The sequence below is a fragment of the Sitophilus oryzae genome, unplaced genomic scaffold, assembly GCF_002938485.1.
Source record: "Sitophilus oryzae breed Bouriz unplaced genomic scaffold, Soryzae_2.0 scaffold_562_pilon_pilon, whole genome shotgun sequence".
In the NCBI taxonomy this organism is placed as follows: Eukaryota; Metazoa; Arthropoda; class Insecta; order Coleoptera; family Curculionidae; genus Sitophilus; species Sitophilus oryzae.
In genome coordinates this window covers 1,380,907-1,399,004 of record NW_022147154.1, presented here as the reverse complement: position 1 = coordinate 1,399,004, position 18,098 = coordinate 1,380,907, and the positions used below count along the sequence as shown (strand labels likewise).

The 18,098-nt window shown below is 34.2% G+C and overlaps 1 protein-coding gene across 1 annotated transcript; it reads left to right on the top strand.

Moving 5' to 3' along the window:
- The first annotated feature begins 4,562 nt into the window (after positions 1 to 4,562).
- Positions 4,563 to 16,966, top strand: LOC115887295. Its single transcript, XM_030906686.1, has 8 exons — positions 4,563 to 4,728; positions 4,883 to 5,085; positions 6,830 to 6,901; positions 6,958 to 7,038; positions 7,405 to 7,497; positions 7,556 to 7,633; positions 7,688 to 7,732; positions 16,818 to 16,966. The coding sequence occupies exons 1-8, from the start codon at positions 4,628 to 4,630 to the stop codon at positions 16,964 to 16,966; spliced, it is 822 nt and encodes a 273-aa protein (XP_030762546.1). The 5' UTR covers positions 4,563 to 4,627.
- Positions 16,967 to 18,098: the final 1,132 nt, after the last annotated feature.

Sequence of the window (18,098 nt, the reverse complement as noted above, 5' to 3'; positions counted from 1 at the left end):
CACTCTTGACTTGTTGTTTTGGAGGCTTTTACACACTGTAAGAAATTTGTTGGGTACTCCGAACTTTTCCATAATTGCCCAAAGCGCATCTCTGTTCACAGAGTCGAAGGCTTTTGTTAGATCGATGAATGCAACATAAAGTTTAGACTCCTGCTCTTTTACTTTTTCCTGTAGTTGACGGATGGAAAATATGGAATCGACGGTGCCGCGGTTGGTACGAAAACCCCTTTGCGATTCTGGAAGGATTTTTTCTATATATGGGTGCAGGCGGTTTGACATTATTTTTGCAAGAATTTTTCCGCCGATAGCCAATAGCGAAATTCCCCGGTAATTTCCGCAGTCTGATGCACTTCCTTTGTTCTTAAATATATTCACTATATTCGCATTGCGAAAATCCTGAGGTACCTCTCCGCTTTCCCATACGACATCAAAGAGAGCCTTAAGATGACCAATAAGTTCTTTACTTGCACACTTATAGATTTCCGCCGGAATATCGTCACAGCCAACTGATTTGTTGTTTTTAAGCTGTTTTATGGAGGTCTTTATTTCTTGTTCTGTTATTGGGATGTCTAATACATCGAGGGCTGTTATACTGAGGTATTGTGTTTAATGCTTCCATATTGGGGTTGTTTTCTTGGTTAAGGATATGGCTGTAATGTTCTTTCCAGCGATTTCTAATTTGTTCTTCCTCTTTTAGAAGTTCGCCATTTTGAGCCATGATTGGGCAGCTTACCTTCTTAGTTGGGCCGTATACTTCTTTTACAGCCTCGAAGAATTTACGATAATCGTGATGCGTGGCGTACTCTTGAATCTGATTCGCTTTTGTGACCACCAGTTATCCTTTACTTGGCGCAGTTCTCTTCGAAGCGTGTTGTTGGGCTGCTTTAAAGTTGTCTACCAGTCTTGGATTATGTGGATTTGCAGTGACGGCTTGATATGCTCTATGCTTTTGTTCCAACAAAGCCTGTATATGCGGTTGATTTTCGTCAAACCAGTCTGGTTGTTTCTTTTTGTTCGACTTTCCCAGTACTGCTTCGCTGGTTTTATGAATCGCATCCCTTAATTGTGTCCAGCCTTGTTCAGCTTTCAATACTGAGATTGAAGTTATCGGTGGAAGTGATTCTTTGATGGCTTCCCGGAGGGCGTCGGCGGTATTGTTGTTTTCTAGACCCCGTACGTTCAATCTGGTCATGTTGCTTTGCTTTTTACAGCGTGGATGTTTGGGTTTTAACTGGATTTTCATTTTTGAAATTAAAAGTCGGTGGTCAGTGCCGCATTCGGCATCTACTCTAGCTTTTGTGAGCCTAACATCTTTTAGATGCGTCCTTCGAACGATTATGTGGTCCAGTTGATGCCAGTGGCCTGATCTAGGATGTTTCCAGGTACCTTTAAACTTGTCCTTCAACATGAACCACGTATTGGTGATGCAAAGATTATACTCTGCGCATGTTATTAATAAGCGTTCACCATTGCTATTTGCGTTTCCCATTCCATGTTTTCCCAATACGTCAGGCCATATTTCCTGTTGTTTGCCTACACTGGCATTAAAGTCACCTAGCAAGACAATTCGTTCGTGCTTTGGAATTCGTTGAAGGGCATTTTGTAAAGCTTGGTAAAATTTATCCTTATCTTCAATTTTAGCGTCAAGGGTGGGAGCGTAGGCACTAATGATGTTGACGTAAGTTTTGTCTGATATGGGGTACCTTAGGGTCATAAGACGTTCGGAGACACTAATAGGTACTTCTGTTAACTTGGTGGCGATTTCGTTTTTGATCGCAATGCCTACACCATGAATTCTCCTGTGTGTTGCGGGATGACCTTTCCAAAAGAAGGTGTAATGCTCCTCAGTGAGACTACCTTCATCTGCAAAGCGTGTTTCGCTTAGAGCGGCAACATCTATATTTAATCGGTGGAGTTCCTGTGAGACCAGTGCTGTTCTTCTCTCTGGTCGATTTGAATTTATCTTGTCCAGTAGAGTGCGGACGTTCCACGCCGCGAACGTGAAACATTGATGTTTTTTGTTTCTCCGATGATACGCTCGAGTAGGCACCCCTCCCGGAGATCCGATTGAGGGGGTATTTTACCTCCGGACGATAATTTTGTCCCACTCAGAATGTTCCATCATTGCTGTGTGTAAGCTGCGTGAAAAGGTTTAACTGTGGCGGTTACGCTGCCGCACAAAAGTTTGGCTGCAACTGTAGCACGGGATGGCTATGGCACAGTGAGGACTGCGATAGTTCCCTTGTGCTACGTTCTCGGCCGGCTAGGTGTATTTTATTACTCCTTTTCCCCAGAAGATGGTAGGTCTGAGGGTTGTATAAGGTTATACCGCCTATACTCGGCTTACTAGATATATATACTAGATACTTACTAGATATATATACTCATGGCTTACTAGATATTTAAAAAAAAACAAATTTTGGCTGTTTTAAAAATCGTCCCTAATTCCATTATAAGCTATTTTAGACAAAAAGTTTTCAGATAAAAGTTGTAGATAATCACATCCTTAATGAGATTGTGTCCTCGGTTTTTTCTAAAGCCAGTCATTTTTGAGATATGAAACAAACATATGTTTTTTTTAAACGGAAACCATAGCTGGCCGTGACTTCATAAAAAACGCCATTTTTAAGCATTTCAGCGATATAAGCTATAATATTTTTTTTTTGGAAAAATACTGAGTTATAGTCAAGTCTTATAATTTTTAAACAATTTCACTTAGTTAGCCATTCTTAGTTAGCCAAGCTTAATCATCTTTGCTCTCAGAAATGTAAAGCTGTCACATCCAAACTTTGTAAATTAAAATAAACAAAAATTGTAAATATGAATTTTTCAAATAAAGAAAAGCGTGTAGGATTATTGGTTCAACTTTTCTTAGCCATGCACTTTGGCCATACGTTTTCGAGGATACGTTGACCGGTGAATGTTACGTTTTTTAGAGAACGGGTTTGAAAAGCTAAATTTATTTATAGCCAATTCTTATCTTTCTAGACTAATTTCACTTAGATTGCAATGATTGCATGGTATTCTTCTTGTTATGATTTATAACTTATAAAAAGTCAGAATATATTATTAAACGGTTCTTTACAATTTATATTACACAAACTAAAAGTTAAAAAAATAATATCACTACATACATTTTAAGTTCCTTTAGAAACTGTTTAAAAAACCGCCATTGTTTTGAGTCGCATCTTTTAAAAGTGAATTACAACCTATTCTTACAGAAGGACGGGTCGACTTAATTAAACTTCTCTCGTAGCGCCACAACAAGTGCCTCTCTAAAGTTTTTTTTTGTAAAATCTTATTGTTGACCATACCGCATAAAAAATCTAAAATGGATAGGTCAGGTGTTCGAGGAGGCTCATGCAATTGGTCCACCTCTTCCTATCCCTGAGTTTGCATTATTATGATATAAATAATTTTTAACATTTCTTTCATTATGGGGAGGGGGGTTATAATGAAAGTATCTACATGCTCTTCTTCATTTGAAAAATTCATATTTACAATTTTTGTTTATTTTAATTTACATAATTTGGATGTGACAGCTTCACATTTCTGAGAGCAACGGCGATTGAACTTGTTTCCATGGTTAACTAAGTGAAATTGTTTAAAAATGATAAGGATTGGCTACAACTCAGTAATTTTTAGAAGAAAGCATATTATAGCTTATATCTCTAAAAAGCTTAAAAAATGGCGCTTTTTATGAAGTCATGGCCAGCTATAGTTTCCATTTAAAAAACATATGTTTGTGTCATATCTCAAAAACGACAGGCTTTAGAAAAAAAACGGAGGACACAGTCTAATTAAGGATGTGATTATCTACAACTTTTATCTGAAAACTTTTTGTCTAAAATAGATTATAATGGAATTAGGGACAATTTTTAAAATAGCCGAAATTTGTTTTTTACGAAATATCTAGTAAGCCATGAACTTTTTCAAAAATCTGAAAGGCGCATATTTATGACCCCACAAAACTGCAATTCTTTCCCCATTTAACCGACTCTCTATCTCCAGTAGTTTCAGAGATACCCATAGAAAACATCGTAGAAACCTCACCCCGTATAGGGCCTTTGAAATATATTTGGAATTCGGCCTTAATACAATCCCTCAAATTGTGCATCCCATTCAACTATAATCTGTATATAGGACCCATGTACAACAACTGATGAAACATCATAAGCACACATTCAAGAGTAAGTACTACGACGATCTGAATGGCACTGAAATAAAAAGAAATTAATAAAACATGTTTGATCAAACTAATTTGATAAGTAAATTGTCTGGTGTACGCTAAATCAGTTAATAATCGGCAACCGTGTAAACTTCTCCATAACGGCCAGCGCGGGCTGCCGTGCGACGCGACGACGATACCGTCGTCACAACTTACAGAATAATATAGCTTGGAGCTTGGACACTCGCCAATTTTTCCCACGCTCGAATTTAAAACGCCCCACTCCGACGATGCTTAACAGAATTAAGCAAGCGACCGACAGTCAGCCTCATTCAGTCGATGCATAACCTCCACCGGTGACGAGTAGTGCCGTATTACGGAAGATTTTAATTCGATTTTTTTCTTATATTTAACCAGAGGTATTTGTGCTTTTATTTCAATTTTATTTTTATTGTTGGAATGGGAAAAGGTTTTCCGGGATGTGCGGCTGTTGGTTGCACTAATAATTATGGAAATAATTCAAAATATAGTCTGTTTATTTTTCCTCGAGATGAAAAAAGGTATGTAATTTAATTGACATTTTTGTTATTTTTATGGACCTAAATAAGTTTCTTTGCTTTTTAGTTTTTTGCATAATATGTTCCCTATATATTTTATACTTAATATTATATTGTAAGTGGCGAAAGTGGGTGGTTTAGATGTGAAATTTTCTAGAGCGAAGATGTGGGCGATCGCCGCAGGAAGAAACGACTTGCTTGAATCTGTGCACAAATTATTTAAAAAAAGATTATGTTCTGCCCATTTTGAAGAACGTATGTATAAAAATGAACGCCGAAATAGACTGAGTGATACTGCGGTACCCACAATTTTTCGTGCATTGGAAGGATCATCGAGTAAAGCCCTGAAATCAGAGCAAGGTATTACTGAAGAAAAGACCCATATAACACACAATATCCGCAGGATATTCATAGAATGTCGGAATGTCCCATTATAAGATCATCTTATAAAGACATCTATAGGATATCCTCCAGACATCCTGAAATCCTGTAGATGTCTCAGAATATCCAAACATGTTCATGATAATAAAATATTCTAACAATATCGTCTAGATATTTAGGAAAAATAAATAATGTACTACTTTTTATATTACATAAAATGCAATAAACCATACAGATAGATATATATTACGTCAAGGCAACAAAATATCCTGTTGGTATCTTCTGGATAATCTGGGTATTTATGAGCTTGGCCACTCCCAGTAATACAGAGAATTTAAAACGCCCGCGCAAAAAATTTCCCACAATCCATCTCGACAGTTGTTTGTTTTTGATGGTTTTTGCATCGTGTATTATTCAGTTCTTTGATTTAGTGAAATTCGAGGTGAATTCGGTTTGTCGATATTGGATGGGCTTAAAATGACTGAAACTAACAAAACTGGTTGAGTTTGACTTAGTTTTTTCTTATACTCGTAGTTCTAGCCTTGTTCTAGCAGAAATTCTATCCTAACCTCAACTAATGTCGAAAAACGACGAGCGACTCAGGGTCTCACAATGAAAATTTGTGACAAAGTTATAGGTGAAAATTTGTTGAAAAGCGCTTGTTCTTTATCCCTAAACCCATTTTCGTGTTTGATCTATTCAAACAGAAATCCTATTTTTGTGTTTAAATTGTGAGTTTCTGGAATGTTTGGTGTTAGAAATTATACCTGTATCCTGTGTGCTAACTTTGATGTAAACTCTTGCTGCTAGACTCCATAAAGGGTAGTATAATCTGGTATAATACTATACGATCGAAATAAACGGCGTCAGAGGTGGCTTGGAAATGAAGATTGCTGTTATTTTGTACGTAAAATTATATGGGGAATGTCATCGATCGAAATTTTCAAGCCAATTGGACGCCGTTTTTTTTTCGATGGTACAGTGAAAGCTCTTAACTCATACAAATAAACTTCTAAATTTTGACGCAAAATTCATTGACATAATATGTAGGTATATTTTAGAGCTGTTAATAAAAATATCCAATGAATAACGTCAAAATGTGGCTAAATAAAACTAAATCGCGAACGTTTTTACTATAAACTAGGGATGAAGTAAGTATTGTCAAATAACAGTCCTCATATAATGTCCTAAAAATATTCTATAATGCTCCCAACATCATCTTAGAAATATCCCAAATAATCGTAAAAGGCTTTGCCTAGGTATGTCTTGAAGATGACTTTTTTTGTCCCATCTGAATATCCCATAAATATTCTCCTCTGGTTTTTGGATATCCCTAAGATATTTACTATATCCTTGGTAGATATCCTCAAGATATCTATAGGATTGTGTTGTGTTATATGGGGAATTATTTAAGAAAAACAATCTTCGTAAAAGTAATATATAAACAAGGGTAATATTAAGAAGGTTTTCCTAAAGTTTCAACTAAGTAAACACAATGTATAAATTGTATTTCATTAGACAGAGACATAAAAATTAGAGTGTACCTATTTTAATTCCATTTCCACGTTTAATTAACGTCTTTCTCAAGGCTAAAAATGCATAAACATCGAAAAGTCGACTTTTTTAAAGTAAGGAGTGTTATTATTATCTTACCAGCCAATGATCAAAACCTAGTAAAGAAAGAGAATACAAAATCCTAATCATAAATTGTACTTTTAAACAGGGATAAAAAGACCGTTGCAATCTCAACAAGAGAAGGTGGTTCCTGCTACAGTAGTAAAAGTTACAAATGATGGTAAGTACTTTTATAATCTTCTTAATTATATTTTTACCATAATTATAATATTCTAGAGCGCATAATTATTGCCGAGCCAAGTTGTTTAAATCTCAAAGTTAAATCAGAAACTGTTACACTGGAGGACAAAATAGAAGGTAAATGTGAATATTTTTTTTTATATTTTTACCTTCACATCCTAACAGATGGGTATAGTAATAGCAAAAAAAATCAAAAAATTTTATTAGGAGGTAAAACTTAAAATATTTAGTTATCAATTTCAAATTTGGTACATAGGTACTAATAAATCTTTTTTATGTTTTGTGGGGAGAAAATTCAATTTAATTTTATTTCTATGACGTGTTTACATTTAAAGGCGATACAAGAAACGCATTCTTTCTTGTATTCCCTTTTTTATCAGAAAAATATTTTACTTTTTATGGACTTAGTTTTCATAGCATTTATTTGATGTGAAAAAAAAAGTCCATTGGCAGCGTTTTTACTTTGATATTATTATCTTGTAGAACCGAAGACTCTTGGGGGGATTATTTCAAGCTGCTATTGTGCTAGTGAAATTCGAAAAAAAAATCCACAATCTTCAGAAACACGCCAATCTGGTAAGTACTTATACAAAATCTTCTTAATTGTGTTTTTTTACAAAATAATATATTGCAGAGCGCATAACTATTGAATCAATTTGTGCAAATCTCGGAGAAAAATCAGAAACTGTTATTCTGGAAAGCAAAATAGAAGGTATAAACTTAATGCGTCATTTTTTACAATTTCTACTTTGTTTTTGTTTTACAGAACCGAAAACTCCTGAAAGAAATATTTCAAGCTGCTTGTCTGATGGTACGTAACACATTCACAATCTTCTCAAACATGTAAATCACTAAGAGCCAGTACTCCAAGAAAGACGGCAATGAGGGTCAAATATAAGTCTTTAACAGCAAAATATACTAGATTAAAACACAAATTTAACCGGACTCAGCACAAAGAACAATATTTAGATTTAATTACATTTGAACAATACAAAATACTTACATATAAGTTTTTCCCGTCATCAGAACTTGCTTCTTCTATTAATGCTGTAATGAGCCAGATTAGAAGAAAACCAAAAGACAGGCGGTATTCGAATGAATTTAAGAACTATTACCTTTCATTGTATTTCATTGGGCCAAAATTATACAAAAAAGAATTGGTTCGGAAACTCGGCTTACCATCTGTTAGAACACTTTATTGAACATGTTAAAATTCCTCCTGTCGTAAATGACATTATTTTTGACAGTCTTCAAAAGAAAGTATGCAATTTTCGTGAAATAGACAAGCTTTGTACAATCTGTTTCGATGAGATGAGTATCAAAGCTAACTTTTTTTACGGTAATGATACAGACAAAATTATTGGATTTCAGGATTTTGGAAACGGACAAAAAGATTTTTTGCCAGCTCTAAATGCAGTTTTGATGGCCAGAGATATTGTTTCCAATTGGAAACAACTTCTGGGTTTCTTTTTTGTAAATTCTACAATTTAATATCCTACAAAATTGAAGGATATTATTTTTGAAATGAAAATTGAATCAAAATTAAGTGCCATTGGGTTAAAAGTTAAGCAACAATCTTCAGTTGTCTAAAATGTTAGGCATAAGTCCAAAAAATCCTATTTTTATCATGACAATTTAGTACAAAAGTATTTTATTTATTTGATACGCCACACTTATTGAAATCGCTTCGCAATAACTTAATGAAAAATATTTTTAAAATAGATGATGGCAATACAGGGTGTCCCAGGCTGAGCGTGCATTAGAAGTTTCTAGAGAACCACAATATCTAGATCGAAGATTTTTTACACATCACTGTTTTACAACGAGATCTATCGATTAAAAATATTTTCAATATGGGGGCACTTCCGGAAATACCGGAAGTTGACAGCAACTTTCTTATTTTAAATGGGTGCCCCCATTTTTTATTACATACTTAAATTCTCTGTAAAATTCTACGAATATAGATGTTAAACACTCTATACCTAACCTTAACCGTTTTCGAGAAATGACATATAATAATGGCGGTAGCTGTCATGGAATTGAGCGATTAAAAAATTATCTTATATCATTTTTTTGAAATGGATACCCACTTTTTTATTTCACCAGTGAAAAGATTTTTCAATTCATTACTGTTTAACTATAAAAGTTCCTATGCCTAAAATAAATCGTTTTTAAGTTATTTAAGATTTAATTTGAAAATGTATATTTTTCTTGATTTTATCTAGCTTCCTTTGACATTAAGTGTCAAACGATCAGACAATTTATTTCCATCTGTCACAAAAACGAATTATTTAAATTTCTTAAATTATAAATACTGCCTGCTTAAGAGTTTAAAAGGTGTATTTATAAAACCATATCTAGTATTTTCGCTCTTTAGTGATATGTAATAATTGATATTATTAATAATATTCCGTATAATCGAAAAAAAAACAGCGCAAAGTTAGCTCGGAAATGATGCTGCTTTTTGAAGAAAGCGTTACAATATGACATGGCCAGATCTATTGTTTCACATCACTTACTGCTACTGGTTAATAGTATATGACTTTAAACGTCAAGTGATGTTAAACAATAGATCTGGCCATGTCATATTGTGACGCTTTCTTCAAAAAGCAGCATCATTTCCGAGCCAACTTGGCGCTGTTTTTTTTCGATCATACGGAATATTATTAATAATATCAATTATTACATATCACTAATCAAGAAAAATATACGCTAATAAAACTAAATCTTAAGTAACTTAAAAACGATTTATTTTAGGTATAGGAACATGTATAGTGAAAAAGTAACGAATTGAAAAGCCGTTTCACTAGTGAAATAAAAAAGTCGGTTTCCGTTTGAAAAAAATGATTTATGATAATTTTTTAATCGCTCAATTCTATGACAGCTGCGGCCATTATTATATGACATTCGAACAGTTTAATTTTTGAAATAGATAGCCACATGTTTTCTCTTTATGGCACAGGGGCTGTGGTAATCATTAAATTTGACGTTTAGGCTATACACATATTTTTGACAGGTAGTTTTTTTCGTTCAAAAATTTCAATATTTTTTTTCTCAAAAACGGTGAATGTTAGATATAGAGTGTTTAATATCAAAAATCATAAAATTTTACAGAGAATTTAAGTATGTAATAAAAAATGCAAAAATAAGAAAGTTACTGTCAACTTCCGGTATTTCCGGAAGTGCCTCCATATTGAAAATATTTTTAATCGATAGATCTCGTTGTGAAACTATGATGTACAAAAAATCTCCGAGCTAGATGTTGTAGTTCTCTAGAAACTTCTAATGCACGCTCAGCCTGGGACACACTGTATATCCTGGAAGTTTATTGAAACTTTTTACAGGAATGATCAAAATTACCCGATAAAAGCAGCACCAAAACTTACCGAGGCGCATATTAATCCAAATAACTTTTAAAAAATGAAGGTGAAATATGCGTCTCAATTATTTAGCAATAGTGTGTCGGCTGGATTAAACTTGTATATTAGATTTGGAAAGCTGCTTCCAGAAGCAACGGTAACACATGAATTTGTACAAAAAATCAACAACCTTTTTGATTTATTGAACTCATCTAATATTTTTGGAGCTACTTTATACCAAAATGCCTATAATGGCAACATTAACCAGAAAAAATTCTTGAAGAGTGCTATAACCTGTTTCTGAATTTAGTAGTTCTAGATTCAAATGGCAAAAATGTTACCAAACGAATAAAGTGTATCCAGGGTTGGAAAGTTACGTTAAGCAGTATAATGGATCTTTGGGATGAAATAAAAAATGAGGGTGTTACATTTTTGTTTACAAGGAATCTACAGCAACACTGTCTTGAAAACTTTTTTGGGTGCATCAGGCAGCAAAACGGTAATTGCGTTAACCCCACCCCAATACAATTTGTTAGAAGTTTTAGAAAACTTTTTTGTATAAAAATGTTAAATTCTGGAATGGAAAATTGCGAAGAAGATGCTGCATGATTAATTCTAAAGATTGCAGATATTCCACAAAATCAATATGTCGTTGTGTCCAATAATAATCGGCAAGAAACATCTAGAATAGATAAATACTATGCGAATAGCGATATTTTACAAAAAAAAATTAGATATATTTCTGGATACATTATATAGAAATGTTTAAATTTCAGTTTGCCAATCTTATGGAAACAAAGTATCGACTGAATTGGATCATTCAAAAGTATATTCACACTTTAGAGCTTTTCAAAACGATAAAGACCACTTATTTGGAGGGTTGCTAATGCCAAGTGACCCGTTTGTTTAATTTGTGTCCTCCCCAATGGAGTCTATTTTTCAGAACAATTTTGAAGAACTTTCCTTAAATGAAAATATATTATGTAAATTCGTTAAATTATTTCAGACAATTAAATTCAACCATCCTTCTCAAAATTTTCCTATAATGTATTTGTTAAAATTATACGCAAAAGTTAGAATTTATTATAGGGTAAAGTAAGATATGTTGGTGGTATAGGTAAATTGATGATAGTTTTTTAATAATTTTTCAGCAACTCGCCTATTCAGTGAGAGGCCTTAAAACGTGTCGGTTAAATCTATCTAATATCCTCTCCATGCTGCATAGTCTACGGCCTCGGTTTATTTGTTTACGTTTAGGAAAACGTTTGCTTCGTGCCGGTAAATAAAGTCATTCAATTTGATCATTTTTGTGATATAAATTGATTTTATTTGTAGTTGGCGAACTGTTGAAAGGTAAGAGTTTGTTCCTGTGTTATCCCATAGGGAATATGCTACTTTTTAATGTGGTACAATAATAATGAGCTTAAAATATTGTTTGCTCTTGTTAGAGCTTAAGTTATTCGGCCATTTTCTTAGCAATTTTGCATGCAAAACGTGAATGTTAGGACACAGACTTTTATATAAAATTATGATTGGCCCTGTGGTGTCTGCGGAATCAGCTATCGCGAAGATGTGAACGCTAAAAATGGTGCCTTATGGGTTCAGTGCTCTTTTTGCTGTGTTCCGTATCACACAAATTGTCAAACGAGACCTGACGATGAAGACATCTTATTATTATTATTTCTACTAGGTAAAATACTTGTTTTGTAATAAACTTAAAAATTTTCACCCATTTTATTTTCAACTGCTCGTAATCTCATATATCACCAAAATACCTTTCCACGATCACCAAATTAACTTACCTATAACCAAATTACCTAACCAATTTGTATTTTTTTCAAATGTATTTTTTCTGTCAAAATTGACATCATCTTATCGTTTTGGATATATAAGCGATTGTTTGAAACATAAACCTTCCGGATAGGTAAGTTGGAAAAATAATATATCTTCATACGAATTCAAATTGCCCATGTTCAAGCAAAAATATCACCAACTTACCTTACTTTACCCTACCTTAAAGAATATTAATAAGAACTTAAATGTAGCAAACAAAAACTGAAAGCTCCTAATTTAGAAACATTCGTAAATAACTATAAGTAATCAATGGACCTATTGCATTTTGCTGTTATTTCTAGAAATAAATTAATTACTTTGTTTGTTAAATGTTTTTCTTTGAGAATGCATATTTATTTAATGGCACTGCAATAAAAAGAAATTAATAAAACATATTTGTTGAAAGTGAAACTAATTTGATAAGTAAATTGTCTGGTGTACGCTAAATCAGTCAATACTCGGCAACCGTGTAAACTTCTCGATAACGGCCAGCGCCGGCTGCCGTGCGACGACGATACCGGCGTCGCCGTCCTCGTGTTCGCCGACGTCGAGTGACGTCAGAGCGACCACGTGTTGTTCGCGAACATTTTCCTGCGTTGCGGACATGCGCCACGTCGCAGAAATGCGGATAGCGCGACAATCATCGATACGGGTTGGGCCGTGAGGCTTACTATACATGTAATCGGCCAGCCACCGCATTTAGTAATTATTTAAAATTAAAAACACAAGTAGTAGTAGATTAAAATCGATTTCTATGGACCTGGGAATTGAATCTATTTTTTTTGACTATGGTAATAATTCGTGAGAGATATGTGATACACAGAGAATCAAATCATAGAGTTCGTTTCATAGAGAAATTTTCTACTTTCATTATTATTAGTACCGGATTTTTTTTGATTTAGTTTATTAAATTTTATGCTGAAAACCTTTGCGAAGAAGTTGACTATCCAGGTTAATTTACTTCCAAAAATTAAGCACATTTTGTATCAGTAATTTATACACAATATATTTTCATTGTCGATATCGTCGATATTACAAACAGTAAAAACGTAAAATTTTCTATGCATATTAAGTAAAAACGTTGGATATTAGCACTTTATGACCTTACTAGTTGAAGCCTGGCCCATCCGCCACGACATCAAGAGAAAAAAAAAACTTTTTATGTTTTGTTTAATTAAATGAAAAATTTAGAAGAGCCAATTAGCTATCTTTTAGTAAAAAAAGCAACTTTCTAGAGAGCAAGTTGTTACTTCAGTAGAGACGACACAGATAAACATTAGCATTTTATATATGTAGATATAGATGAGTATTGAAAAAAGTTAAGCACAAAAGTCTAATAAAACCTCTTTGTAAGCGTAAAAATTAAGAAAATATATGTACATATTTACAATATTCCCAGCTAGCAGCCATTGACATATTGATTGACAGTTGATCGACGGCCTTCGCATACAATTTGCGACGTTATCAATATAATGGTTTTATATTATTTTCTTTATCAAGTAACTTTGATAATTTTAGAAAATAGACCCGATAAAAATTAATATTTATTCATAATAATTGAAGTTATCATAATACAGCTCTAGAAATCAAAACACACTGTGTTTTTGCAAAAATACTATTAGTTTGGCTAGGTTTTCGGTTTGTTTGGTTAGATTTTGGGTTGTTTTGGTTAAGCTTTGAGTTGCTTTGGTTAGGTTTTGGGTGACTTTGGGGGTGGTTTGGTTTTATTTCCGCAGATAATCATTTTTTTAGATGTTATATAAAAACGTAAAAAACCAGAAAAATTAGCGTTAAATAGCGGCAACATCACATAAAGTAATATTATCATATGCTTGTGTAATCTGTCACAATTCCTCCGCGACTTAAAATAGTACCATCATTTTAATTGAATATTTTCAAATTTACTGGATAATCCGCAATTTTTTCCGCTAAAATTACCTATTATTAAGAACCGTACTTTTGAGGGAAATTTTTATTTTTTTTTAAACCTCAACTGGCTTGGTGGGGTCTCGCGGAACCCATGCACTGTTTAAACTTTTGTAAAATGTTTACGTTTAACATTTAGGCCTCGCTGCGCCATTTACCTTTAAGTTATTGTACCCATATGCAACTGTTAAATGCACACTTGTTTTTATCAAGTATTGTTCCTATCAGCAGGTGTTAAAGTTTCATTAGGATCTGTGTGGCACCACCACGCCAAGAATGTTTCATTTTTAGGATGGTTGGTAGTCCAAAAAGTGTGCGTCATGGGGACCCTAATTTTAAGAAAGCATTAATTGAGTGGATTGATGAACTCAAAGAGACTTAAGTGATATGAAAATCATCGAGACATTGTTTTTTCTCCGAGAGTAGCCATAACTCCGATTCTGAATCTTTTACTTATAGAAGAGAGAATATTGAATAATCAATACCAGAAACGAAAGAGATATGGTATAAGTCAACGGAGAAATTACAAAAAACAAAATCCATGTGTGGCAACTTCAGATCCTATGTTAGCATCAACTGTATTTGAAAAAGTTATGTCATTCAAAGTTTGCAGTTTTGTTGAAAATAATTTATGTTTATTACTATAGCTTCACATTTCTGTTGTTTGTACTTTAAATAATACGGGAAAATCATAAAATATATACTTAGGTTTTTAATTTCTATGGGTTTCTTAGCCTAAATTATATTTGTGTTGTCAAAAATTCCTAAAAACTTTTTAAACGTTTTACTTTATTTTTGTGTCCGTTCTTGTTAATTTATTGAAAATGAATTCGATTGTTTGTTCACAAATTTGAATATATTGTAAACAGAGTTTACAAATAACAAACTTTTTATAAAATTTCTTCATCATTTATTTTTAACTGAAAAACCCAGAACGCCACAAGCGGTACAAAATTCACCACGCCATGCCAGTTAAGGGTGAAAATTCTACTGTCCGTAAAGGCGAACGGACCCGCTCTTTCTTTCCATAAATAAAAAAACAAATAATTGCAAAAATCTCCGGCCCAACTCTTCCATCATAGGCGTGCAAGATCCGCGGCCAACCTGCGCTGCGTTGCGCCGGCCAGTCGGCAAAGGCAGCGTTTCGACCCCGCCGCGGTCTAACCTCGAATTTGGCGCGAAGGGCAATCGCCCGTCTCTTTCTCGCTCGTTCTCGTTATCGTATATCGGCGACAAACAGATATTATGGCCCACAAAGCCAAAAACCTATGCCGGTTCACGCGAGAATTGGACGAGAAATTGATCGAGCTGATATCGAAGAACGCAGTGCTGTACGACATAAACCACAAATATTACAAGGACCTGAACGTGCGAGACGACGTGTGGCTGGCTATCTCCTCTATAGTGGGAAAGAGCGGTAAGTGCTGATGCGATGTTGCCCGGTCGGAGCGGATTTAGTTGAACTTGGGAAAACCAAGTTCAAGGTCTACTTTATATGTATATTATAATTAGTATAATTCAATTCTAACTGGGATTTTTTATAACCTGAACTAGAGATGAGCAAAAGCAGCAATTTTTCGCGCGCAGCAATTTTCAATTCATTTAAGGTACGGGGGGGATCATTCCTTAGGGCAATATGGCGTGTTAGCATGTCCCAAGCATGCTCGATCATATTTATATCTGGAGACATCGGTGGCCACCACAGTTGTCTTATTTCCTCTTCCTCACAAAATTCGCGAACCGCTAAAGTGCGATGCGGAGGAGCATTATCGTCCATGTAAACAAATTCATCCCCCACTGCCTCTCGAAATGGACGCACAATAGGCTTTAAAATGTCTCTAAGATATGAGGCACCTGTAATTGTGCCATCAAAAAAAAACAAGAGGAGTTCGAGCTCCGTGCATTATACCTGCCCATACCATAATGCTTCCCCCTGGAAACGGGCATTCAAGCGTGCTCGTCTTCCAGTTGCTCTCCAGACCAAAGTTCGTCGCAAGTCTAACACTAGGCCTATTCTTGTTTTACTAAACATGATGAAATTCCAATTAAGTCCATTTGCTTTCATCTCCTCAGCCCATTGTAGTCGCGTAATTTTGTGCTGTTAATTAAGCTTCGGAACACGTAGTGGCCTCTTTATGTCCTTGTAGAGGCCTCCTTATGTCCTTCCTCTGTCATGGAGTCTTCTTGCTATGGTCTTTCTTGAAACATTTACTCCTGCAAGGCGAGCTAACTCATTTTTAATAGCAGTACTAGAAAGCAGGGGATTGCGTCGTGCAATTAGGGATATTTGACGGTCTTGCACAGCAGTAATAACTCTCTTTCTACCACTTCCAGGCCGGTCAGTAACCTCGTTTGTCGCCCTGAATTTTGTTAATATTCACTAAACATCGCGTTTGGTTTGGTTAACTCCTACAATTACAAACTATTGCAACTTGCCGGTAGCCATGTTAAGACAGTGTAACTTTAAGACAGTGTAAATAATAAATTTTGACTCTATTAAACTGTGAAATAATGTTTCTAGGCATTTTAAGGCCAAAACAATGGTCAAATTTCTTCTGAAACCGCAGAGACCACAAATCGAAATGTGCAAGAATTTGTAATAATATTGGATGAACGATAAACATTGTTTACCATATCCATTTTAACAATAAAAATGTTTATTACAGATTCTCAAAGCTATGTAAAAAAAAGATTCTTTAAATTCCTTTCCGTATATTTTTAAACGATATATGCAATAATTTTGGCCATGTGTATATTATCATAGAAATTATTTTACAGTTCAAGAATGCAAGACAAGATGGCGAAGCCTACGAGACCTCTACCATCGCAAAAAGAAAGATCAAAAAATGGGGAAAAAGATTAGATCACCTTGGGAGTATATGGAACATATGGCTTTTCTTGAGGATTTTACCACAGAGAAAAAGTAAATATAGCTTTTACCGTATAAGTATTTATTATTATTAACTAAAATTTAAGTTGTGAGTTTTTAATTTATGAAGTAATATCAATATTTGGATAAAAATTGGTGTCTGGGAGTTTTTTGACATGAGAAATTTGATTTTGCTGTCAATATGACTCCTTCTTGTAGAGGGTGCTACCCACATATTTTTAACTGGTTTGAAGAGTAATGATTTTTCGTCCGTACCTGTATAAAATAAGTGAGTAAAAAAATATACGACGTAAAAACGACGTTTGGTCTGGTAAGGTCTTGTAAAAATCGCCACGAATAATGGTTCTCGAGATCAGGGGCGGGATACAGGAATTTATTTTAGGGTAGGCCCAAATAAAAAGTAATGTAGAATATGTTTTTAGGGCGCAATTTTTTTTCACAACCCAAAAGCCTAATATTTAACCCAATTTATAGGCCCAGGCCCCATGGCCCCCCTTTGCATCCGCCACTGCTCGAGATATTTGGAATCGAAATTATCAATACCTATCATCATTGGCATAAATTAAACATGTTGACTAAACAGTTATTAGACTGAAATTATAAATTTGAAATGTTTTTGTGCCAAAAGTTGAACATAAACTGTTTTATCGTCATTTTTCGCAGAAAAATTTATGATTAATTTAATACAATAAAAATTATCCAAATTTATTTTTTTAGTCAAATCAGTAATGACACGAATTGACTATTTCCATTTTAAATATCCTGAGAACGGTTGCTCGTAGCGATTTTTATCAAGAGACCTTTTTTACGTAAAAAGTCACGGAAATGTATATTTTTTTTTTCACTCAGTAGTTTTATACAGGACGGACGAAATTTATTAATCGTCAAAACAGTTAAAACATATATAGGTAGCGCCCCCTTCAAACAGGAGTCATATTGACATCAAAATCAAATTTTTCATGGCAAAAAAAATCCAGACACAATTTTCAATCAAATATTGACATTAAAAAAAATGAAAAATTTGAAATTATTTGAAAAAAATTGAAATAGAAATGAAATTTCTATACCCTGTGTCTCTGAAACTAAGCATCTTAGGACATACATTATTTATACAAACCTTTTTACTTAAATTTATCTGCGGAATATGCTGCCGAAGTTTCCGGAATACA

Bases quoted from the DNA above. Each gene is read 5' to 3' on its own strand.
- LOC115887295 (XM_030906686.1), top strand. From the start codon at position 4,628: ATGGGAAAAGGTTTTCCGGGATGTGCGGCTGTTGGTTGCACTAATAAT. The intron at 7,039-7,404 runs GTAAATGTGAAT...ATTATCTTGTAG, and splicing joins ACTGGAGGACAAAATAGAAG to AACCGAAGACTCTTGGGGGG. The intron at 7,634-7,687 runs GTATAAACTTAA...TTTGTTTTACAG, and splicing joins TCTGGAAAGCAAAATAGAAG to AACCGAAAACTCCTGAAAGA.